Here is a 25,846-nt window from a genome sequence, read left to right as displayed (position 1 = left end):
TCCGGTGTAATTCCAGTGACGTTCCACGAGAAAATGTTTCACCATATGTTACAACATGGCTATGAACATTATTTGAGCACTTGATGGGAAAAAGCAATTAAGCACTGTCTTGTAGATTTAAACAGGAGCTTAAGGACTTTCTGAAATGGAAATGCTTTTCTGAATAGGAATTTGCACAAAGGAAGAGGCTTTGTTGTGGGAAGAGGCATGGATCAGGAAGGAGGTTTAAAAGCGGGGTATATATTTATGACATATATAATATAAAGGATCTCCAGAGGTTTCTTCCAACCTCAGTAATTCTCTGACTCTGTTACTTCTGGCTTCACATGGGCCGTCCCCCCCTTGCTAACCAGGCAGGTCATGCAAGCGCTTGGCGTGGGTCCAGCTGGCAGATTGATTATTAATTTGAAGAACCAGAGATGAAGTCAAAGTTAATCCTTTTTGAGGGATTCCCAAAAGCAATTTTCATTTCCAGCCAAAGGCTGCCCCAGAGCGCCTTTCAAACGCTCTGGCTCTGCACAATAGCTCGGGACAAAAAAAATGTACAATCATTTTGCTGCAGCAAGTGTGGCACAGTCAGAGGTTCTGCAGGACCTCGGGGCTGGATTACAAAGTGAATGGATCCTAAGTACGAGGGACACGAAAGGGTTTGCACTTCTTGGAAAAAGAAACAGGTTAGAAAGAGAATATATATAACTTCGATCTGCTGCTAAAACCATTGTGAAAGGTCTCTTATGACACAGGTAAACACTGAAATAAATGAAACATTGAGCTAAAGATGGGCTAAAATCAATCTAAAACATGTCAGACTCTCAGGAAGTTTTGGACGCTATCAGTGCCAAAGCAGTAATCATGATTTTTTTAGTTTAGGCCTTCCTAAGAACTGGATAAAAGCTGCAAAACCATTTCCCAGGGTCATCCTATGATCGAAGACGTTATTTTGTCTTTCATCAATCCACTAATTGAAAGCCAGGCTGAACTCTCAGCAATGCTACTGAAAACCCTGTGAGATATCACATACATCCAGCAAGTCAGGCTGGCTTTGCTGGAGTGGAACCCTTCCTCCTAGAAAAACCCAGTCTGAATTTCAAGCATTGCACCAGTTTGGTGACATCTGTGTAAAATCAAGTGTCGTCAACCTCATTTAACTGATAAGGAAACTGAGGCACACCGAAAAGGTGTGAAGGGATGGAGTTGCGTTAAGAGGGCACTAATGGTGCTCCTTGGAGTAAGCAGTCGCTCCTCAAACCACTGAGCCACGCTGAACTCTCAATCAATAAATGAAGAGTACAGCTGGTGGTTGGGTTCCCCAGTTTCTTTACTGAAAGCAAAAAAAAAAAGCAGCTTTCCAGAGCCACTCTTATCAGAAGTGGGAGCAGTCCTTCTTCCGTCCCATGTGGTAGTGCCCAGAAGAATAAAACAGGAGGTATAGATAGTAGGTAGGTAGGTAGATAGGTAGGTAGGTAGGTAGGTAGATAGTTAAATAGATAAAAAGATAAAGAGATAAAGAATTATAGAGATAGATAGATAGATAGACAGATAGATAGGTAGGTAGGTAGGTAGGTAGGTACATAGATAATCTGTCACTTGTAGGTCCCTCATTTAAGCACTATGACAAATCTGACTTCCCCTTCAAGCCCGACAGCTGAGTTTCTCCTACCACTGAAGGAAGAGAAGTTGCAATGACCCCTAAGTTGCATCCATGAATATTACCCCAAATGCTTTTGTTGAACCCAAGGGCTCTTCATCTTCTGGGAAACAAGCCCCAGCAGACGAGGATGGTGTGGTCATTGGGGTACAGACCAGGGCATTAATTTCATTTTCAGCTGCTGAGACCTCCTTATGAGTTTTGTGTGGCACTGATGCCCTTTTTCTCACCTCCACCCTGACAGCACAGACCTGGCACTAAACAAAGCAATTCTCTGCCAGTAAGAAAGAATCAATAATCAGATTAATGACTATTTTTTAAATTAATTCGTAAAAAAAAAAAAAAAAAAAAAAGAAATTGAAAAAAGGAAAAAAGAAACCTATTATTGATCCAGTTGCTTGATGCGAGGAAAATTAAACAAGAGTAGGAATATGTATATATATATATATGTATATGTGTGTGTATTTTTAGATGCCCCTAATAATAGATGGTTTCAGCTAATTCACTTCAGAACTGACACAAGGAAAATGGAGAGAGTGGTGATTTAAGAAGAGATTCGGGATCTATGGATGACGCGAAGTATTGGAGATTTTCTCTTTTTGTGTGGGGAGGGAGGAGGGAAGGACAGGAAGAGAAAGTTGTAAGGAGGTTAAAAGCAAAGCCTTTTCCCAGCTGTGAATTCGTAATCATGGCTAACTGAATCAGAGCATTTTGCAGGGGACAAGGTTACTTACTATCTGCAAATTAGCCCTTGAAAAAAACGAAAAGAAGAAGAAAGCCCATATGCAGCATCCAGTCTGAAGCCGTAATTAACATAAACAATGTTAAAACTCACAAAGAACTACATATTACCATTGAAATAAAGCATATGGCTGGCTAAATACCCGTAAGATTATCTGGAGATAATCTTTTCAGGCACCATAAATACAGCTGATGCTGAGCCGTAATGACTCTCATCAGAAGGCCGCACCATCCACACCGTTCTGCTGGAGGGTGGCCGACAATTAACAGGCACTGTCCCCTTTTACAGCCCCTCTCCACAGCCCCAAGGAAGGACTGAAATGTAGACGTGGTGTTTCTTGCACCGTTCCTTTTCCTCCTGCCTCAGTCCATGGAGATGTGTGGGGTGGGAGAGCAGGCCTCGACCGCTGGGCCTGTACCCTGTGATCACGACTTCATTAGGATCACAAAATCATTAAGGTTGGAAAAGACCTCCAAGATCATCTGGTCCAACCATCCTGCTACCACCAATGTCACCCACTGAACCATGTCCCTAAGCGCCAGGCCCAACCTTTCCTTGAACACCCCCAGGGACAGTGACTCCGCCACCTCCCTGGGCAACCCGTCCCAATGCCTGACTGTTCTTTCTGAGAAGAAATGTCTCCTCATTTTCAACCTGAACCTCCCCTGGCACAACCTGAGGCCATTCCCTCTGGTCCTATCACTAGTTACCTGTGAGAAGAGGCCGACCCCCAGCTCCCCACACCTTCCTTTTGGTAGTTGCAGAGAGCAATGAGATCTCCCCTGAGCCTCCTCTTCTCCAGACACAACAACCCCAGTTCCTTCAGCCACTCCTCATAGGACTTCCTTGCACTTCCCTGCCAAATGTCCCTGCCAAAGGCAGCCACAGGACAGACATCTCACCCAGACAGACCCCCAGAAGGACCAGTCTGCCCAGCGTGTCCCACCCAGTAACCCGCTGAACCATCCTCAGCACATGCCACAAGTGTCAAAGCTTTAATGCAGAAGACCCAGTACCGTGGGCCATAGAGAAGACGTGAAGAAGCTGAAGTCACTGCGAGTGTCCTTGTTCCTTAACACAGAAACAAATGTGAAAACCCCTTTGAGGTACCACAATATTCATGTTGCAGAGGAAACCAGGTGACTAGCCGATCAGAACTGGGGAAACTCTCCTTCATAACCCCATCTTAAATGATTGTTTGAGAAATAGAAGATCTGATCCGTCCCACGGCATCACAGCTAGACTTATACACAGCATCAGGAATTCAAGCCTGCAGTACCGTGCGGGTGTTTGTTGTAGAGCGTATTTGAAGGTTTTTTTTTTGCCTTGTGGATTTTCTCCTTTGAAAGGATGATATTTTCAAACTCTTCTGCAGAACCGTGTGAAATAGAAACAGAAAAGCCTACAGTTCCCTATAATCCCGTGACTTCATGGCTTTAAGAAAAAAGAAATATTCATTCTCAGATTTAGCTAGCCTGCAAGCACTGGGATCATCAGGTCGCCTCACCTGCCAGTAACTGCAGAAGACGACCTTGGACTGCTTTCCACAGAAGTTAATATTTTGTCCCTCCAAGGTTTTAACCTCTGTTCTTAAACTCATTATGGCTATCTAAATCTAGAAGCCCAGGCCATGCCTCTGAATCTTATTTTTGGGGCAAAGTTACACATTGGAGCTCTCCTGCTGCAGCAGAGTATCAGAACAATAGTCCTTTAGGTATTGGGGTCATCATGGGAAAAAGGTGACAACAGCAGGCAGTGTGAGAGTACTGTAACCAGAGTTTGGGACTTGCTGAAGCTACCTTTCCTAAACAGAGAGAATTCCTGCTGTAATTTTGCAGTGAAATGCTCGGCATGCTGCAGGCTTGTGGCTGGTTCTGCAGGCAGTCCCATCGTGCTAGGAAGAATCAGGCTCAGCACACCAAAGTGATAAGCAACAGCCTTGTCATATGTACCAAAAACATTTCAGGGAAATCCTCGGAGGGACCAGGCGCCTTAGCTGAGCACATCCTTTACTACGCCTGGACGCCGTGGTCCCACGTTCCAGTCTCATGGGAAAGGAGGCTTAGGAAGAACGGGGAAACAAGGCAACAGAGGCTTTTTCTAAGACTGCCAGATGCTAAAGTAAATGTAAGACATTGCAGCCAGCAGTTAACAAGCTGGAAACGCTCCCTTTGGCTAGTCAAGGGTGTATAAATGCCTTCAGTGGAAAGGCAGTGAAAGCAATACAGACACCTGGCGAGAGAGATCTCCCATCCACTTCCGTGCATGGCCAGGATGCCTCAGAAACGGTGGTGGCTGTGCCCTGCTTGCAGCCCAATATTTTGTCTTAGATGACCCCAAAAGAGCCCCAAAGTACTCCAAGCTGCCCTGAGCCCCAGCCAGAGCAGAAGGCTGGCTGGCGTGGGGCGATGGACACAGCCATCCCTCTGTGGTTATCACACACAAGACCTTGGAAATGAGAGGGCAGCAGGCTTGCCTGTTTAAACAGCTGCTTGTCCAGCTGGGGATTTTGAACACTGCTTTGGTCAATGCGACTGAACGGGAAGAGGAAGACGAAAGTGTGTTATTAGCTCTGAACAAAGAGTCTGCAGATCCCAGCTCTGGTACGCATCCCCGCCACTTGCACTCTCTGGTTTTCAGCCTTCACTTCTCCGAAATGACCCCAGCAAGCTTGCCACTCTCCCCAGCTTTTTGGGGCAAAGTCAGTGATGGAAAAACAACAAAAAGATTATGTCATCTACCTGTAAGCAGCACCTTGCAAGCCAGCAACCAAACAGTGCTGCAGAGATCCCAGCCCCAGCTCGAAGAGTGCAGGATGCCCCAGAGCCAGGTCGGGAAGAGGGATGGCTCCCTGACCACAAAAACACTAGCTCCAGGGTATGCTGCTTCTCAGAAGCCTAAATCAGAAAATTTTAATGGCTGAGTGCAGGGCTAGCAGATAAAGAGACAAAGAAAAATAAATCAGGCAGATGACAGAGGGGCTGGGAATAGGAGGAGGTAGCAGACGGTAAAAGAAATTAAATCAAGAAGCCAAATTAAGGTGCTGCAGGCAAAGATGAAGATGCTGGATTAAAGATTAACCGTAACCAAGAGGGAGATGCAGTCCTTTAAAGGTACAAATTACTTCAATGCACTTAGCAAAACCCACACAAATCTAAGAATAAAGTCCTCACAGATGCAAGTGGATCATGGTAACAGATACTTCTGGACCTGGGAACTCTGGATAGCTTCACGTGCTTGTGTTTCCAGTCGAGAAAGGGGAATTAAAGGCAAAGCAAGGGCAAGCAGTCTAAAAAAAGGAAGGTGCTTGCTGGCGTAGGGGAAAGGGTGTAAGAAGTCATCTGAGAAGGGTCTGGCACTGTGCAAACAAATCCTCAATCTGGGCAGGGGGGCTGCTGAGCCATTTGGGGCTCTGCTCAACTGATCATTTCTCGGTTCTTCCCCAAAAACTCAGGGGAATACTGGGTCAGCTCGAAGTGGAAGCACACCTTTTGTGCCTGCTTTTTTTTTGCAGCTGAAAGCAAAGGAGCTCAGCAAACATCCCTGTCAAACTGCAAGCAGGCCACCCTTCGGCGCTGCTGCTGGGCACAGGAGGTACCGGTCCCATCAAGACAAATTAAGCGTTTGCACCGTTTCACATCACTGCTCTGGAGCTGCTGGGAGAAAGGTTTCTTGTGCTTTGCCACCTCCTTGTAGCACAAGCAGCTCACGTTTTGCAGCGGAGCATCCGAGACCCCGTTCCCGTGAGAGTAAGGGTGGAGGTGGAGGAAAAGGAGGGGTCGTGGGGTTAACTTTTTTAATACACTGAAGCGTTCTCATCATTTCTTTCAGCCACCCTAATAAGATTCTTCTGGGCAATAAATACTGCTTAATGTCCATACAGATGACAATAAGAGCAGGTTATTTCTAGCTGGGTTGCCCTGCCTGTTACAATCCAATCCTGCTCCTGGGACAGACTTTGAGCCTCGCTGGAACAATTATCCTGTACAAACACCAAAATCAAAACCAAGACCTCCAGCTGTACATCAGTGAGCTCTGGATCAGGCCCAAAGGGCGATGAGGAGCTCAAAGGGCCAGGGGACAGCAAGAGGCACACACACACGTAGCGGGAAGGTTGAATGGGTGCGAGCTCAGTGAGCAGCACCTCTTCTCCATCAGTGCTTTCCTCCGCTCCCTCCTTTCTCTGTGGCCTCCTTTCCCTCTGTGCTCTGCAAAAAATGAGCATTTTGTGGAAGCTGAGCAGAGCTGACAGCCCCTTGAATGCTTGGAGTGCCTCCCTTGTTCCCAAGTCAAATTTCGGAAAGCAGCAGCTGCCTGTTCCTGAAGGTCGCTTGGATCCATCCTGGCTCAGTGGTGCTGCATCGCTGCTCATCGTTATTCTGCAGCTCTAGCCACCGTGGATGTCCTGCCACATTACATGCTAGTTTGTTACACGGCTTGGGGGGGGGAGTGGGATAAAGAAAATGCAAAGCAAAACATAAAAACTGGTGGGATTTCTGGCTTAACCGACGTGGGTGTGCGAAGGAATCTACTCGAGGGTTTGCTTTGGATTTTTATTTTTATTTTTTTTGCAGGAGAGGAGGGAACCGCTGGGAAATAAAGATGATGCTAATGCAGGGAGGAGGCTGGTGCACTAATAAATGTTAATAAATAAATGCTGATACTTGAGATTGCGTTGCCCCTCTCCTCAAACAACCCATTCCCAGCTCCCCGGGCTGCCCATCAGATGGTTTCTCACCGAGGGTCGATGGTGACAGCTCCCGGGGGGGCAGAACCCGGCTCGATCAGAGGGCTGGGGTCTGCTTTAAGTGGTCAGCGTTGTCAGGTCTGCCCCCACTCCTGCTCTCCCCTGCTGATGAACGTGGGCGCGAGCAAAGCATTTGCAAAGAGCAGGAGCAGGAGCAGGTGCTGAGTGGAGCAGCACGGGGCTGCTTGTGCTTTTCTCGGGAAAGCAGGTCACGGGGGAGGAGGGGCACTCGTTTCCCAGCTTCGCTGCTGCGAATGTGTTTAACCAAAGCGACGCTGGCAACCAAACACGCTGCCGGCTCCTTTGGATTGCTATCCAAACCTTTTAAACCCACTCTCTGCTAATGAAAATGGCTTTCAGAGATGCGGGCTGGTGGAAACCTCTCTCCTCCCAGCAGCATTCCTCCATTAAGCTCTCTCCTCCCTCCTACCCGTCCTGCCTCCTCTCTCTCCATCTGGGCACCACGAAGGACAGAGTGCTCTCCAAGACACCCGGCCAGAGGATTTCATCTCACGCCTCCAGCAGCACCCCGTCCCCAGCCAGTTAACCTGCCCTAATCGGACAGCTGTTGCGGCATCTGTGCAAATTTGCACTGATTTTGTGTGCCGAAATGAAGCCGTGCTGCACGAAGAGGCTTTGGAGGACTCAAAGGGTATTCACCCGATGGGGAGTTTCTGACTTCCCACTTAGCAGCAGGACATGGAAATACTCCTCGGCTAATTAAATACCTGCCAATTACCAGGCAGTGCAAACGATGACCGTGCTGGTTAAAGTAATTTATACTGTAAAATACCTGCGCTGTCCTGTCTGTGATTTGCAGCATCGGGGATGGTTTTCATGTAGAAATTATGTAGAAGAAGGCACAGTCGTGGGGGTGAAGCATCCTTCCTTCCTGCCAGCCCATCCACCCCAATCTGCCCCAAAACCTGCTCCTAACATGCACGCACACCGGTGCCAAATGCATCCATCACCGCTTTCTCCCTTGGCAGGCTGAGAGCTGAAGACCAGCTTCTGCGCCTCCTGCAGCCCTGTGCAGACACCTTGGGCTCTGCAATGTCCTTGCGGAGAGCGAAGCAGCTCCTGCTCGCCAAAAACACCTCCCTGAAATACTCAGCCTTCTCGGCCATGGGGAGAGCAGGACTGGGGCTGTGCCTCCCGAGCTGGGCAGCTCAGAAATCCTGTATGACTTTTTCCCACTGTGACACCCGCTGAGATTTCAGGCTTTAAGCCAGTAACAGCAAAACACATTCAGACTTCCTGGGAGCTGCTTTCCGAAGGGAGGCACGGAGCATGGGACGAAGCCAGTGAGCATCATCACCACAGATGAAATGCAAAATCCCCCCCGGAAACTTTTCTCCTGTGTCTTGGCATTGCCAGGGTGCCAAGCTTGCACCTGGAGCCAGAAGCCTCAGCAGGAGGAGATCAGCCCGGGCTTGCAGATAAGGAGGACGCCTGCTGCTGCTTCCCACCCTGATAGGAAGCTGGGGAGAGGGGAATATCCGGAGGAAAGGAGCAAGTGAGCATCAGCAATAGCAACAGGAGTTGCTCAGCTTTTCTCAAGGGAATTAGCGATGGAGATTTTGCAAAGAAGGAAGTTTCTGGAGCTACTGGGGACAAAATAAAACACACCTGGGGAGAGAGGAGCTGGAGATCAGAGGGTGTCCAAGCATGTGCATGTGTATGTAGTGGGGATGGAGCTGATCAGGGCATTTTGTTTGGCACTCAGGGGTCCTGATAGCTTCGAAATCACAGCATTGGGGTGTGTTCAGGTTTACTGTATTGTCCCCATCCCATCCAAGAGCCCCTTCCCAGCATTGCTGGCTGGTGAATCAAGGTCTCCATCATGCACTGAGCAGGGAGGAGATGGGCAGGGGAGGACCAAAGCTGTGAAGCTGCCGGTCCCAGCTTTCACCTTCCCATGGGTAACAGAATAGGGCAGGAGACGTCCAGAGGATGTGACAGCTCACACTCTCCTAAAACCTTAATCTGGGTAAAGGCAAACGCCAAAGAAACTTCAGAACCAGAAGTGACCTAGAAAAGCAGGGGGTTGTCCAGCTCTAGCTGCAAGAGCAGCGCACTGGAGGCTGTGAAACGCTCAGGCATGGCAGTAATAGGAGTCATGCGAGCCCTGCTTCCCCGGCTGCGGCAGTGGCTCTTTACTGCCGCTGAAGATGTAGCAGCCAGGACAATTTCAGCTGCTTCCCAGATCCCGGGAGGAGCCAGCAGAGCTGGCAATTAGCAGAAGCATCTTTCGCACTTGTAAACTGAACGAATCGGGTGGAAAAGGACTGGGAAGTGGGGAAATGCCCACACCACGATACCATTTGTATCAATGCTTCTGAGATGGCAGTGCCTAAATGGATGGAAAAGCAGCTTCCCAGAAGGGGGTGGGTGGGGATTTCTGCTTAGAGCTACGTGAAAAAAAGTCAGGAAAAGTGTTGTCCAATACTCCAACACAATACTCCTGAGGACACTGCGAAGGGATGCACCTCCCCATCATCTCCACACCATTCCCTGCTCCATCGTGCTAAGTCAATGCCACATTTAAGGTGCAGGTTTTTTCCCCCTCTGCCACATTACAGGAGCCTCAAACAAAGCAAATTAAATCTCCCTCCTCAGCCTGAGTCGATCCTATGGGGCTGAAGAGCAGAGCCTCTGCTGGGACCGATCACTGCTCCGCTCCTGCCTGCAAAATGCTGCAGCTGTGCCTGCTGCAGCCCTGCCCATATCTACGCTGATGCTACTTTCTCCCCACGTGCTGGCAGCTGCAATTTATACCCTCAGCATCAAAAATCCCTCTCCTCCAGGTATCCTTGCAGCTGAAGGTGGATTTTCCCAGCTAGGACCCAGATCCTTCAGCGATATTGGGCAGAGGGAGCTCCCTCTGCTCTCCTTCCATCACCGTGATCCAGGAGCTGCTTTTTTTCTTGAAGCAGCCTGGATTTTAGGTATTTGCACTGTAATTCTCTGCTGCACCCCTGCTCTGGGCCACAGCACTACTAAACAGACCCTTGGCACACGCAGTTAAATGTCAGCACAGCCTCCAGCACGGTTTTAACCCATGCATGGGACACATGGAGTAGAAAGCCCCTGATGCACCACTGCAGATTTCACTTGACCCCTATGGACATTGGAAGGCACGTATATCCCAAATGACATCCCAAAGATGGCAGTATGAAGGCTGAAATCAGACTATAAATAAATAAATAAAAATCGCAAGGCTGTTGGTGATCCCTGCACCAAATCCTGCGGGGTGCCCCTAGATCACTCAGGAGCCTTGCCTAGGCTTGAAGGATGCTCAGCAGTCCTTAGGATTTGATACGTGAGATAAAACCACTGCTAAATAAATAACATCCACTGCAAAAACCAAGTGTTCTCCTGGATCCTTGCCTCCTCTGTGTGTCCTGTCTGCCTGGTTTGGGACACAGCTGCCTTTTGCTCCTAGCCACCAGCAGAGCCGTGGCAGAGGACGGGAGCTCGGGGCCTTGGCCCAGATCTGCACCTCCTCGGTGACACTGGGTGACGCTCCCTCAGCTTCTCCTTCTCCATCTGTAGATGATAGCAGCCAGGATTTTGAGGACAGGCATAATTCGTCACTGCAGTTATGAACCTTGCCCTTGCACTCCCATCCACATCAGGAAGGAAAACTCTCCTCAGACCTGCAGATTTTCCCCCAGCAGGTCCTCAGCTCTCACTGGCTCAGGCTTGGAGCCTCCCTGCAAGGCACCAGGCTCCAGGGAAGACTGAATTTCTCTTCTGGCTCTCCGTCAGGCCCCAGCTCCCTGCCTTACAAACCACCCCACCAGCATTACCTGTGTCCATTAAACCACCTTGGGAGGCGGCTCTGGCCTCAAGCAGAGGGCGGCTCCAGGAGATTAATCCATGTGGTCTGGAGGGTCGTTATTGTAATTGAATCCAAGTGTTTGCACAGCATTGGAAAAGGTTTTGACAACTCAGAAAATCATTACATGCCGTGTTGCAGCCCGGGGGTGTTAACGGGGCCTTCTGGCCTTGCTGTGTCAGTTATTTTTCTTTCCGTGGCTCCTGACGGAGGGTTAAAGGGAATTCCAGTAAATCAGGGAGGAGGGGAGGGGGATCTGTCCTTCACACAGGGCATTGTTGCCTTCCAGGAGGGCTCAGCCCCACCTGCCCTGTGGCTCTGTGCCATCTTCCAGCTCCAGTAGCTCAGGTGTGTGGCCCTGTGGTCCCACTCTGCTCCATGAAGGCTAAAATTCACATTGCATCCCTTGCTGCTGCTCCCACGACGGGCAAAGCTGACATGATGTGGGCTCATCTCACGTGCATGACAAGTAGAATCATAAATCTCATGTTTAGATATCAAATTGTCAGTAGTAAGTAATAATACCTATTTTTCCTACTTCTTGTCACTTAATGGAGCTCCTCACTCCTGGCCTTTATGACATTTAAAAGAGCTGTTGGGTGTTATTAGCGCAGCAGACTCGGGGAAAACTGAGGCACGAAGCTTACATTGATTTGCCCAGACACACAGAAAGTTCATCGTTAGATGAAGGCTGTGTCCCAGGAACAGTGTCCTCTTTTTGCTGCTGTATTTTAACAGAACATTTCATCTCCTAGTGCAGCACACGAGCAGTCAGGTGAAAATGCAGACAAGCCCTTTTCTCCTCTTCAAAAACGGGGTCGAGCTTTCCCTGCCCTTATTCGGTGCGCCAACTCTCACCCATTTCCCGGCTCATCCATCAGTCCTGTCCATCCTCAGGCAATGAGATGGACATGCAGACCTCTCTCTGCACCCTGACCACTTCCCCCCCTCAGCCTCCAGCTTCCAGCAGAGAGAAACAAGGCTCCAAAGGACACAGACCAGCTGGGATCTGCAGGTTTAGAGACAGGACCTTTAGGAAAGTCCTCCTCTGGATCCAGACTGGCTTCCTTGTACTCGTAAAGGGGAAATAAATCAATCCAGCAAAAAAAAGTGCATGGAGGCACAGCCACTCTGCTCTGAATTTCCCACCTGGCAGGTGCTGGGCATCCTGATACTGCAGATGTTTGTCTCTCCAACACCAAGGAAAATTCAGGAGAAATGCACCAGGGAATGGGTGCACAGCCCATATTTCTGCTTCACACCATCCAGTAGGACACCACGTGTCACCAGAGACCTTTGGTAGCCACATCTTCATGGCAGGTGGCCACAGAGGGCCATGTGGCTGCTAAACTTGTCCCCTCCTATTTGCAAGAGGGCTTCGTGGCTTCAGAGCAAACAGGTGCTCAAGGCCAGGCTGGATGGGGCTTTGGGCAGCCTGAGCTGGTGGGAGGTGTCCCTGCCTGTGGCAGGGGGTTGGAACTGGATGGTCTTTAAGGTCCCTTTCAACCCAACCCAACCCAACCCAACGCAACCCAACCCAACCCAACCCAACCCATTCTGTGATTCTGTGATTGTGTCATTCATACACAAAAAAAATATACAGAAGTACTGCCCTGCATTTGCAGATACTTGCATAAGACACGTGTCCCTACATCCACACGGGGACTCACCAACAGCACCCTGCATCGATTATGCACAGAAACGCTGACACTTGTCTGTACCCATAGCCAGGCACTGGCACCCGCTTGTTCCCAAACACTCGCCCCCTTATATCCTTGCATGTATTTTGCATGTGTACCCATGTGGGAATGCAAACACACACACACGGGGCTGCAGAAGCTGTCCTGATCTCCACGGTGCTTTGGTTCACAGCACGCACCCAGCACCAGGGCAAGGCTGGGGAAACCCTGCCAAACCCAAAGCCTCTTCCCAACAGGGCACTCGTGGGACTTCTGCCATCTCCGTAAAGAGAATTAATTTATTCCACCCGTGCTCTTGACCACTTTGCTAGGAAAGTGAGGGAGAAGCTGGAGCATTCGATTCAGAGCCCCTGAATCCTCTCTTTCCCCTCTGTCAAGAGCTATTAAACTGTGCGTTGTTGGCAGCAGCACCAGACCTGCATCGTGCTGCTCGGCTTCTCCTGCATCCTGTGCTGTGAAAGGCCCCAGAGAAAAAGCCAGCTCCTGCTTTTCCCAGTCCCACAGACAGTGCTGACTGCTGGGGAGTCGCTCAGCAAAGGCCAAAGAGTCCCTTGGAGGCAGTTCCCCGGGCTTCCAGCAGCACCAGCTTGCCCTGGTCACATCTCCCTGAGAGCAAGCTAGGAAGCCAAAGCCTCGGGCACTGGAGGTGTGACCTGGTTTCACTGCATCAGCCCTGCTGTGGCTACTCTAATTTAATCCTAAAAAGGGGCTTTTGGGGCCAGAATTCAATGTGCCTGGGTGCACACTGAAGGTAAAGTCTGCTGGGCTGAGTTAGGGCTACTTTCAATTGGGTTTAACACAGGGGAAACAATTCACTCCAACCACCCGACATGTCCCTGTGCAGCACAGCGCTGCTTTTGTCCACCACCATCCCCTCAATCCCTCCACGGGAACATGCAGGAGAGGCAGCATTTGCAGCTGGAGCTAAAACAAACCAAAGGTGTTGGTTAGGGGAGCTGGGACAGGGATCCCAGCTCTGGAACCCTGCGTAGGGTGACATGAAGGACGTGGCACTGGCGAGGTGGCTACTGCACACCTGGCTGGAGTACTGCAGCAGGAAATATAATCTATAATGTGCAGCGCATATGTGCAAAGAGGAGAGAAGTCATTTCTCATGGGGCTTTGGGGCTGTAATGTTGCCTTGCAGCCTGTACCATGGGGCACTCATCCATCTTTGTCAACACAGGCAGGCTATGTTAGCATTTGATGTGTGGCAGTGGCAAGGCTGGGAGTGCACTAGATGATGTGCAAAAGATGTGCCAAAGAAAAAGGAAGCTGTTTCCTGCTGTTAAGGAACTTTCTTTCAAAGGGAAGGTATTTAGAGGTGGATGTGATGGGCCGGTGTGAAAGGCTCCATGGGATGCTGTAGATACAAACCCTCCGTTGTGACATGGGGCAGGGAGCACAAGAAGAAACAGACCTATTGTAGATGCTCTCTGAAGGCAATGAATGAGTAACCACCAGGACTGGGATTTCATTAAAACCCTGGAAAGCACAGAGAAGAAAAAAATGTGCTTTTCTTTTTATTCAGTGCATCAGAGGCTTCCAACTAGCAGGGCACAGTGTCCTGCTCCTCACGCTATGCTGCAGCACGCAGCAGAGAGCAGCTCTCCTGCAACCACACAGGGCATGCAGTCAGGAATTCAGGCAGCTTGGGACTGTCTACATTAGAGCTTGAGCGCCCCGTTCTGAAATCAGGAACCTCAGATAATTCAGCAGCACTACAACACCCATGAGATGGTTGGACTACAGACACCCCACAAGCGCAGCGACCCTAGGGCAAAATTCTGGCATCTCCTAGGATGCTTTCGGGCTCCTCTGGCTTGTCCCAGGAGGAACAGATTGATAGTCTGCTCTGTCTGGCAGCGTCACAAAACACCCCGTGAATCCTCAGGGGAGATTTCTGCCCCACCTTGGCTGGGGATTGGGTTTGGGACAGAGCCAGGAGGATGCGACCCAGCCTCATCCCACAACCCGCTCACCTTCTCCATGCCCAACCTTGGTATGCATGGGGCACCTCCCTCCACAGCAAAGGTCTGCTTTTCTTAAACGAGATAGGTTAAAGGCTTTAATTACTGAAACAGATGATCTTTCCCAAGGGAAGGTAAGAGTGTCCTTGAATTAAAACCACAGATTCCCAAGGCTTTTTCTCTTCTAGGAGCAAAAAGCTCTTTATGCAAATATTTGTGAAGGCTCAGAAGGTCTCTCAAGAGCAGTTAATATAATGCCTAGCTTTATTATATGTTATTACGCTCTTCTTGGAGACACAGAAGAGAAGAAAAGTTGGTGGCAGGAGTCTGCCAGCCCCTCTAAGAGCAAGGGATGAGTCCCCTGGCAGCACAGACCAGCCAGATCCCCCTGGTGCACCAAACCACGGCTGGTGGGAAATAAAAATCTGGTGGTGGACAAGAACGTGAGAGCACATAAAATGATTGCATCCATCAGCTCCATCCATCCTATCCCAGCAAGAGAAAGAGAGAGCACCCGATCAGATCCTGCCTGAGCTTTAACTTGGGCAGGGCTAAGCAGCTAATAATTACTCCAGATGAATACCCTTGGAGGAGAGCCAGAGAATCCCAAATCATTCTCTGATTTCAACTTTCAATTACCCAGTCAGTGCTAAGCTCATTAATCATACTTGCCGCACCCAAGACAACAGAAATGAGTCCCTGATCTTCTCCCCTCTTATTTGATGGTGTGAGGACTTGGGGGCAAGAGGAAGAGAAAAGAGACGTAGGGGTGCCACCCACGAATCTAATAGTCACTTGTAGGGGCTGGGATTAATAAATCAAAAATCCATTATTAATAATACTAGCTTAAATATCTATCTAAATGCAAATGAATGAACACCAGGGGTTTCTTACTTTTTTTTTTCTTCTTTTTTTAAATGTGCTCTAACAACTCTGTCTTGGAGGAAGCACATGCCCACATGATAATTGTCGGTTTTAATTGCAATTTTACAGTTCAACCCTTCACGGCCCATGGATTTTAAGTGGCCTTTAAAGGGCCACAGCATCTTTTGGATGGGACTGAAAGCTCAGGTGGCTGCAGTAACAGGCAGGAGCTCTTCGAGTTCCCTGCCTCTGTGCCTGGTCGGTCACATTGGATAAAAGGGGATAAATCCAGAGGTTGGTTTGCTGCAATGAAGGTTGGATCCCCAAGATCTGCAGCCTCAGATGGGTGACTGGGGACACTGGGGACACAACCTTGGAGCAGGAGCATGGAGAGCCAGCAAAGGAGCCAGATTAAGAGACAGAAGTGTCTTGTGAGTAAGCAACACCATGGGAAGTTGTCCTGGCCTGTGTGGGGAATATGGCAGGGAGAAAACCATGGGAAATGAAGCTGTAGAGCCATTAAATTGGTCAGAGCTGGGAAATGGGATTTTCTGACATTTGCCCACTTGCACAACCATCTTATGAGACCAACCAGTGGGATAATTTCCAATTAAAAGAGAGAGAGAGAGGTGGCAGGAAGGAGAAGGTGGGAGCAAAGGGGAACCCACGTAAGAGCAAATGAACTTCAGGGTTTCCTGAGTCGCCAGCCATGATCTCAGCCATGTACCAGGCAACAGACCCAGGGTAACCTAAAAAATAAAAATAAAACTTACTCCAATCAGGAAACAAGTATCAAAAACTGTGATCTAAAACCCTTGAGAGCTCCAGGGTGCAGCTCAAGCTGGAGGTGGGCATTCAGTCCTGGACAATAGGGTTTGCAGAGTTTGCCTTTCATTAGACTTTCCCAGGAGGCAGCAGTGGTGGCATATCAGCTTTAAAACCTTGTGCAAACAGCTTTGCAGCTCCCCTTGCCAGAGCTCACGGGATCAGGTCTAGCTTTGCAACATCCCCTTGAAAAATCTGCTGACGCCAGCATTTTGGAGAGTTTAACTGCTCAAGACTGCAAATGCTGGTTGAAAACAAGTGTGTGTGTGCACAAAGAGGAGCTTTAGCAGCAACATTTGTGCAAACAATCTGCTGGGGTTTTGGAAACCACCCATGAGAACTGAACCCCGAGGCCAGTCCCAAGAAATTGCCTGCTTCGCTCTTAGCCCTGAGCCCATCCTTCGATGCCGTGGATCAGACCGAAATATTCCTAACATCCCATGCCCTCAGAGAGATGACAAGAAGCCGAACAAGCTGCCAAGCCTTGGGAACAAGCATGAGGAGCATCCAGAGCTGCCAGGACAAGGCAGAGGCGATGGGCACTGGTTTGCCCCCAGATCTGCAGTGGCATCTAAGCTCCTCAAGCAACATCCAGCACTGGGCAGCCCTTCGTGCTTCTCATGCCGGGCACGTTTCGGTGCCAGATCTGGCATGTATGTACCCAATCTGAATGCCCTCACCTCACCTCAAATCCTACTATGTGCAGGCTGGATTTTGTTCTTTTCTTTCTCACGCTACAAATAATTCAAGGGGGTAAGTAAGAAGGAAATAGCCGCAACCTTCTGGACACAACACGCTTGTTAGATAGGGTTATAAAAGCAAACAAATATGGCAGAAAGAAAAAAAAAAAAAAAGAAAAACACACAAAACCAAAAAACTCAAGCTGGTGTGAAGACCAGAAGAGGCATTGGTTCCAGCTTCTAACTTGGCTTGCCAAAAACCAGAGTAGTACCCAAGAGCTTTAATCCTGACTCAGTCCTGAAGGCGAGGTCCTGTCCAAGTTTCCTCCTGAGCCTGCCCACCTATAGACAACCCTCTCCTTTTGGCTGACCTACAGACTGAATCTGCTCTCTGGCACGTAGGCAATACAATACAATCCTCATTTATTAATTCCACCCATGTCCTGCTGCGTGAGGTCAGCAGAGCACTCGAGGTCCAGACTCTGCTCTTGAATACCGACTGTCCTCGAGTGCTGGAGCAATTTCCATGGTAAGCCAGAGGGACCAACGCTGCCCTGGTGGATAACACAGATGTGGTTTCACAAGCTCAGAGTTCCCATGGGTTCCTCAGCTTTCATTTGGATCCACTCATACATGCCAAATTAATCACAGACCAACAAGAACTGACTGCAAATATGTTGCCCGCCTATGTGTATATATGCTACTTAATGGAGCATGAAAGGAGAAGAATAAAATCATTTTTCAGATGCTGCAGATAATAATAATAAATAATAATAAAAGCAGAGGTATGTGCCAAATGCATGAGATCTCAAGGGGAGAAACTGAATGTAAGCAGAAAAGGAGTCAGGCTGGTCCTCAGACTGAGATGCAAAGTAAAAAATCCATTAAATCAAACACTTTGGGCCCTCGTTAAGTTCGTTCAGGATTTGAGACCACACTTTTGGAATGCTTTTTTTTTTTTCTTTTTTTTTTTTTTTTAGTAGTTTTTCTCATCTATTTTCCATATGGAATTTACGATCCTGACACATTAGACACATTATTTAATATCTTTGGAATTTTTTCCCTGCTAACCTCTATCACGTCACTCAAGGCATCCTGATATCCTGATCACAGTCAGCTATGGCAGCAATCCTCATGGAAATCACATTACTGTATCACAGTAGCACAACACCTACCTCACCATGGCATGCTATATTTGCAACAGTAAGCTCTGATTATGCATTATTTTTCTTACGGTGCACAATTTGGTGTGAGCAGTGAAGAGAGCCAAACACTGCTATGTCAATGCCAATTTAGAGCCATCAGCAGATGACTCCATGGTCCTGGGTCTCAGTTCATGTATTCCTCGTGTTGTAACATCCATAGTTGGAAGAGTCAAAATGAGAAGCCACTCTTACGAAACGTGGACTGGGGCCAAAGGAATACACAAACCTCCCTCCGTGTGAGCAGAAGCACACAGGACATCCCTGCTCAGACTGAGAGGATTCCCTTCTGCAGGTACATGATGCTCTTGGCACACAGATTCCTTCATTGGCTACACTGACAAACCTGATTTTAGTTCTTTAAATATAAGACCCTGTTCAACTGGAGCTAATATGCAATACCAGGAGAGATGCATCTGTGTGAAGGAAGGATTGTTCCCCATCAGGGCAAAGGGCTTTGCCAGCCGTGGAGGTTGATGCAGGAAAAAAATGAGTAAAGAGTGCAAGCAACTATAACAGACTGACACATCACTGCTAAAACTGTGACAATTTTATCCCAAAAGCACATGGGCCCGTGAGAGTAAAGAGAAAGCCACAAAACTCACCCCTCATTTTCGTCCCACAGGATGCAGGTCTGGTTGGTGGTTCCCTGTCAGGAGGAAAAAAAGGGGAAAATGGAGCAAATCTGTGCTGGGCTTTTTATGGGGTATTTGGAGCAAGAGGAAAACTATTAATGTCCTGCTGAACAGTTTCCACTACTCTATGCATGGTGTGTCTGTGATGCTCCTGCTGTGGAGCACAGATATGAGTGCTTGGAACAGCTTCTTTCACCCTTGGGTTGAAAGGTAAAAATGAAATATGCCTCGCTTTGCTCTCCATCAACACAAGGACTACGCAAGGGTTTGACTCCAAATCCTGTCTCCACCTACTGATGTCCTTCCTCCTCCCTCCTCTCATTCAGAATCCTTTTGCTGCTCCCTTCTGGAAAGTGGATCAAATACACCCCGTCCTGCTGTGGGACGCAGTTCTCCAAAGAGCTATGACCCTATAGGGGGTGGCCAGGTGTGGTTAAAGCCCCTGAAATACCTTTATCATTACTTCTTCTGCAGCTGTCTTTGTGCACTTTAGAAAATTTTTCCTGTCCAAAAGCAAATACATGACAGATCTAATTCTCATGTTCCAGAGCCTCAGGAGGACATCTGAAACCCAGAACAAGAAGGGACCTGGGGGTATGTAAATATCCATCATGTACATCTGCTTGGGGTTGGCCAGGGGAACCTGGGGGGGATCTTCATCTGCCTTTTACAGTACTGACCACAACAATAATACTCATGTCTGTAGTGGTATCTGCAAGGAACATTGCAAGCATCAATCAAAACAACCTTTCCCCTCCCTTCACCCAGGAAGATCTCTGTCATAGCCTACTTTGTGATGAATGTACATTTTTTTTTGCCCACAGCCGTGCCTCACAGTGAAGTGATGTGAATGTGGGTCAAGTATGCCCGTGTTTCCCCGTGCAAGTAGTGCCATCACGCTCCTCCTGCCTTGGCAAGGAAGAAAAAAAACGCGGATGTGGGGTGGTGCAGCTTCCCAGGAAAGACTTACATTATACAGGTGGGAGAACTCGATTTCCAGGGGGGTGAGGAGAGACCGGGGAAATGGCTTTACAGTCACGGAGATGACCTTGGAGTTTAGGACAGTGCTGTTCCTGGGAAGAGAAGTGAGAAGATGTGCTGTAACGGCCACTGGGGGAAAGTGCTGAATCCCACTGCGTCCCTTTGCACAACGGTGAGTCCTAAGGCATTTGTCACTGGTGGCACACAGTTTAGTGACTACAGTGCAAAAGGAACTGGCCCCATTACTTTAAAATGCCATCAAAGACACCTGCTGGTGACAGACCCTGCCCTCTGCCCTTCCAGTTCCCCTCACAGCCACTCTGCATTTATTTCCCCAGTAATGAGACCATTTATGAAACGCATTATGGACTCCTGCAGCCACTGGACTTAAAGGACATATCTATCCTGGCAATAACAGGGTACCAGACATATTTTCTGGCCCTGACATGAAGAAACAGAGTTCATTTCATATCCTTACAAAAAAAAAAAAAAATTTCTTTCTCTTTCTTTCTTTCTTTCTTTCTTTCTTTCTTTTTCTTCTTCCTTCCTTCTTTCCTTTTCTTTCTCTCTCTCTCTCTCTCTTTCTCTTTCTCTCTCTTTCTCTCCTTTCTCTCTAAGTCTGCCTCAATCTGCCTTGCAGTACAGGTTTGCCACGGTGGCCTTTAACAGGTCGTGGGACACCACGTGAAGCTCATTACCAGAGGCACTGACATGTATCTCCAGCCTCTGAGAATCAAAAGGAAATGCAAAGAGGCCAAGCCTCTCATGTGTGGCTGCCTAAACGTCCGTGCCAGACAAATACTTTATTAATGCTGGCAGACCTAGGAGATTCGGCTGTTGAGATGAGCAGGAAGGGAGGGGATACCTCCTGTAACTGTGCTGCTGGTCCCTGAAAAGCCAAACTCTTTGTAGGCACTTCACGGGATACTGGACACCTAAATCCCTAGAGGGGATCCTACTATTTCTGCAGCAGGGAAAGAACCAGGTGTCTAAATATGTAAAAGTCTCTGTGGCCAGAGACTGACAAGGCTGTCCTTCAAAGTTTCAAAGTTTTCCGTGAGGGAACGGGTAGGAGAGTGGGACCAGCATCAGGCTGCTCCCAGCTCTTCCTGCACTGATAGAAATCTCTCCTCATCCAAAACTTCACCAAGTCTACCGGCAGCGGCAAAACTGCTCACTTTTCTGTCTGGGTCTTATCCTCCTTTTACGAAAGGATTTACTATAAAAGAATTGTACTTGCTTAAGGGCAAGTGGGTTTAAAATAAGAATAAAAATAAAATTTAATAAAAAGAAACATAAAAAGAACACCAAAATCCAAAACAAAACAAACTTGGAATCATCCAAGGATGTGCAAGTGGATGTTCAGAAAGACATTACTGCACCAACAACAGAGGGAACAACACTGTTTTAGAAAGTTAAAGAAAAAAAATAGTTAAAATCAAAAAGAAGAAGCAATGAAGCACAAAAATCAGTCTACAAAGGATGAGCAAAGGGGGAAGTCAATGGGAGTAAATGCCAGCTGCAAGCTTTAAAATTTAGGCAGCTGTAGAAAAGCCAAAAAACTAGAGCTGCTAAAGGCAAACATCCATGCATGGCTTCATTAGTAGCTGGGTCTGGAAGGGTCAGGTCTTGGTTCAGCACTGTCCAGTGTTTGTATGAACAACGAATGTGGCATGGAAACATCCTTTTAAAGGCTGCAGACCACACAAAGATTGGGGTTGCAAATAAAAGCAGAAAGACTTTCAGTGTGGTAACTCGCTACCACACAGGATATGCTCCCATGCAGACTGCTAAAGAGCCAAGTCATCCCAGCCCACCCAGAAATTATCCCCATGCATCATCCTAGAGCCAGGAAACACATCTGCACCTGAAAAATGCAAGGTCTGAGCACAGAGCTACTGGTTCTGCTCAGGGCTCCCTGGATCTGAGGGGACAGGGCAACGTGTGGCTGAGATAAGGGATTGCTGCTTGGGGGAGGTAAATTGGGACAATTAGGAAGAGCTCAGCTGGTGCAGTTTGCTGAATTAAATCTCCATTACTTTTTTTTTTTTTTTTTCTCCTTAGAGAAAAATCACTCTGCATTGAGCCAATGTGGTCAAACCCAGGATGCAGGTCGTTAATGCTCACGTGTAGCCAGGAATAGCTGCTCTCCTTTGTGGTCAGAAATATTTTTACCCTGTAGGCAGGTACTACACGGCTGCATGGTTATTTAAAGACATTCCCCTTTTTTCTTGCTGTGTCCATTTGCACGGCAGTGAATTAAGAGGTACTGCCCTGCTGCTACTCCTATTACCTCCTTTTTTTTTTTTGGCCTCGTATAGCCACAGGTGATTCAGGGCTCTGGATTTTTTAAAGAGGGACAGTCCTTTAATTAAGGAATGTCTTAAATCAGCTCTCCCGCGGGAACGCTGCTCAGCAGCGGCGGTGCTGCAGCTGCTGGTTTTCGGAGCTCATTCACTGCTTGGCCAGAAAACACTGAAATACTGCTGGATCATTTGAGCCAATGATGTTTATTGCCCTTCTGATCTAATTCCCAGCGCCGTAATGGAAGATATTACAGAATACAGTTGGCTGGCTTGTTAATTCCTCTCTGCACTCACTTGGAGCTCTTTTGCCATTGCCAGTGCTAAATCTGTAGGTATTTAAATGATTATCAGTGAGAAGAGATGCCCTGGTGTTTATGGTAAATGGGCTCACGCTAATCAGTGCGGAACAGATTTAGAAGGTGCCTTAGGATGCTGAATTTACTGCCTCGGTCCCAGCCTCAGAAAAATAAATAAATAAATAAATAAAAGAGTGAGATAGCATGAGAAAGGGAGAAGAAAAGGGAAAAGAGTGCTGAACACAAAAGCTTGGGTGCCCGAGGCGGGTTGCAGTGGCTGGGAACGTGGCAGACATGTGCGGCCAAGCGTGCTGCTCCACTGCTCGCCTCTCCCCCAACCTGTCTTCTGTCGTGATGCTCCTGAAGGGCTCGCTGGGGCTGGCAGCTCCCCATTTGGCAGCTGGTCACCCGTGCCCCTATGTCTTAAGCCCCCCAAATCCCTGGGGATGGGGAATCCCTTGGAGAGGGGTGGTGGAGAGCAGGCAGCCAGCGGGCAGGGGCGCAGCAGCACCAGCACTGTGCTTCTCCTTCTGCCAGGGCTGCACGGCTGGGACAAAGCCTTCCTGCCCCTCCAGCAAGCAAATCTAATATACATGAGCATGGTCTCACCTGAATATCTGTTCATAGGGGTCAAAACTTTTGCCTGACTGAGCCAAAGCCTGCCACATTGCACCTTTGGTATTTTCCTGGAAGACCAGGGCTCTGCAGCTGGGGGGATCGGCAGGAAAATTGGTGATGCTACCAGCTGCTTGTCCTCCCCAGGCAGAGCCCTCTTCACACAGTTGAGGTTAGAAGGGACCTCTGGAGGTCTTCTGGTGCCACCCCACTGCTCAAGAAGGGATGTCTAGAGATGGTTGCTTGAGAGATTTTTTTTTTTTTTAATATATCCAAAGGTGGGGACTCCACAACCTCTCTGGGCATCCTTTTGCAGTGGACCCAGAGTCAGGTGTGGCCTCACCAGCTCTTACCTCTGGAGTGAGAGGATGTTGCCCACGTTCCGGTACAGCACGGTCCCCACCACGAAGACAGAAGAGTCGTCTGTCTCTGCAAGACACCGGAGGAAAGGGAAGAAGAAAAGAGGACTGAGACAATCAGGATGTCGTCTGTCCCCCCATCTGACCCCTTTTTGCCCCCCAGAACCCACCAGGAAAGCACATGGGGCATGGCAGAGAAGGGGCTGGATTCAGATCTGTGCTTCCTTCTTTCCTTGCCCCTTGACAGAGAGAAATGTGTGCCCCAGAGGGTGTCAGCCGGGTGCAGGACTGGACCTCTCATGGGGGTTTCTGCCGTGGCACAGCCATTGCCAGCATCACTGCGGTGAGATGCGGGTGCTACTGTCACCACATCGGGTCTCCATCAGACCGAAGGGAGGAACGAGCACCTTTGGGGTGATGCTGCTTGCCTGCAGGCAAGGCTCACTCATCCCGAATAACCTGCCTGGTGCCTTCCCCTCCAGAAATCCCACTAATCCCTCTGACAACACCACAGCGGGCAAAATGAGCAGGGCGAGAAGGTCTCTCGCAGCCACCCGGAGGTGTTTGTCCTCTTCCTCAGCCATCGAGCTGTCAGAGAAGAGCTGAACGCAGGCTGACAAGGGCAGCCCAGGAGGGGAGATGCCCTGCAGTGCCTGGCCTGACCCCATCACTCGTGTGATGCCTCGGGAGGCTGCAGGGGCCGTGGTCCCAGAGGAGCCTGGATGCTCTGTGCGACCTCCGGGCATGCCGCTTGGCCTCCTCCTGCGCCCCGCGCAGCCCAGATAAAAACAACAAGAGCTCTGCTGGGCAAAGAGCAGGCAGCAGGGGCGTCCCCAAGGCTGAGTTGTAGGGGAAGAAGAAATAAATCACTTGGAGATGAGGAAATCCAGGGAAGCAGCCTGCTCTGGGGCTTCTCTGGTGTCTCGTACTGAGGCTGAGCCTAGAATGTGCCCACTCCCTCAGTGCAGGGCAGAAACAACTCTGGATGTTTCTTTTTTGTGAAAATGGGCTCAAATGAAACAGGTGGAAGTCAGGAGACACTGACAGGCTTGCAGAGCAATCTCATAAGCACTGCTTTTCCAGGAAAGCTGACAGTCTTTTGGCCTTTCATGTGAATCCCTATGCAAACACAGGGATCCTGCAGCTTTTGGAGAGAGTTTTCCCCTTGGTGCTAACTGAATGCAGTAGGATGTTTACTGAAGAAATATGTTCCTATGAGACTGTGAGCAAGTAAAACCCCAGAACCCACAGACTGGGATATCCCAGCACCTTCCCAAGAAGGCAAAGGATCCTGGCTGTGATAGAGCTGGAGGTTTGTAAGCCTTAGCTGCTCATCCTTAGATGGCTCTTCCAGGACCAGATCCAGTCTTGGAGGACACTTACAGCATTGTTTGCTTACATGGCCGTTCCCCTATTACACCTGCCTTTCCTGTGCTCATTAACCGTACCTATAAGTTATCAACAGAGACAATGACTTGTGCTTTTCCCCCGTTAGAAACTCATCATATTCAAAGAGGCATGAGAGACTCATTTCAACACTCCCGGCAGATGATTGTGGATGGAGCTCAGAACCCGTATGCACCAAGAAATGAGCAACGCTGTTCAGACACAAGTTTTTTTCACCTGTTTGCAGGTTCAGAAGCCTTGGAAGAAGCAATCATCAAGATAGCATTGCCCTGATTTTTTGTGCTGACTCCTGCTCTGTTTCAAACATGCTGCTGATTTAGGAGAAGACAAACATCCAAACCCAGACACTGAGCCTGCTCCTGAACTCGTGCAAGGCATTCACATTTGGCCTTCAGTCTGACCACATTTGAAAGATTTATTTGCACTCAGAAATGTTACGATGAGCTTTTGTGAGCCAGCTCAGCTGGGAGGAGAGCTTGAAGACCAGACAAAAGGAAGGAACCTCTCTTAGAAAATGAAGAAGACATTTTCTCCTGGAGTGCTTTGACTGTGCTGCCTACCTGCCAGCCCCGAAGACAGGATGCTCTTGGAGACAGTGACCTTGTCCTCCGAATTCTTGGCCCAGTCCACCATGCCCCTCCAGCCTTTCATGGGGAAGGTGATGTCAGTTGCTGCATTAGCGGGCAGCTTGTGAATGCCAAGGACTAGAGGGAAGCAACAGATAAAAGCAGTAAGCAAGACCAGCCTCAACAAATTCACACATGCTGAAAATCTGGAGGCAATAGTGGGAAATCAAGTAGCAGAACCATGAGGGTGGATCTCAGTAGCTCTGGGTGACATGAATTGTTTGGTCTCATACTTCTGCTCAGTGAAATGGACCTGTCAGCACTAAACCTGGCAGAAGAGAGGTCTTCCTGCTCCCACACCACATCTCCAGGAGCGGCCAGTAGTATTTGCTTCGAGAAGTACAAGAAAGAGAAAGCCAAGTCTTCTCTGGACCTGCCCTCCCAGCAGTCAGCAGACTTCCT

General features: G+C 48.7%; 1 protein-coding gene across 11 annotated transcripts in view; it reads right to left on the bottom strand.

The window, feature by feature from the left end:
* The window catches only part of ADGRB1 (adhesion G protein-coupled receptor B1), a 258,665-nt gene that overhangs the window by 88,863 nt on the left and 143,956 nt on the right, over positions 1-25,846 (bottom strand). For all 11 annotated transcript variants that reach the window (XM_080580828.1, XM_080580829.1, XM_080580833.1 and 8 more), the window contains 4 exons: positions 25,379-25,522; positions 23,406-23,481; positions 19,825-19,927; positions 18,825-18,868 (listed from right to left, as the gene is read on the bottom strand). In XM_080580828.1, the coding sequence (XP_080436954.1) occupies positions 18,825-18,868; positions 19,825-19,927; positions 23,406-23,481; positions 25,379-25,522 (367 nt within the window). The remainder of the gene's footprint in view (positions 1-18,824; positions 18,869-19,824; positions 19,928-23,405; positions 23,482-25,378; positions 25,523-25,846) is intronic.

This window comes from Anser brachyrhynchus, assembly GCF_964034855.1.
Source record: "Anser brachyrhynchus genome assembly, chromosome: 2".
Classification (NCBI taxonomy): Eukaryota; Metazoa; Chordata; class Aves; order Anseriformes; family Anatidae; genus Anser; species Anser brachyrhynchus.
Note: the sequence above shows the minus strand (reverse complement) of the source record. Positions and strands in the feature narration are given on the sequence as shown.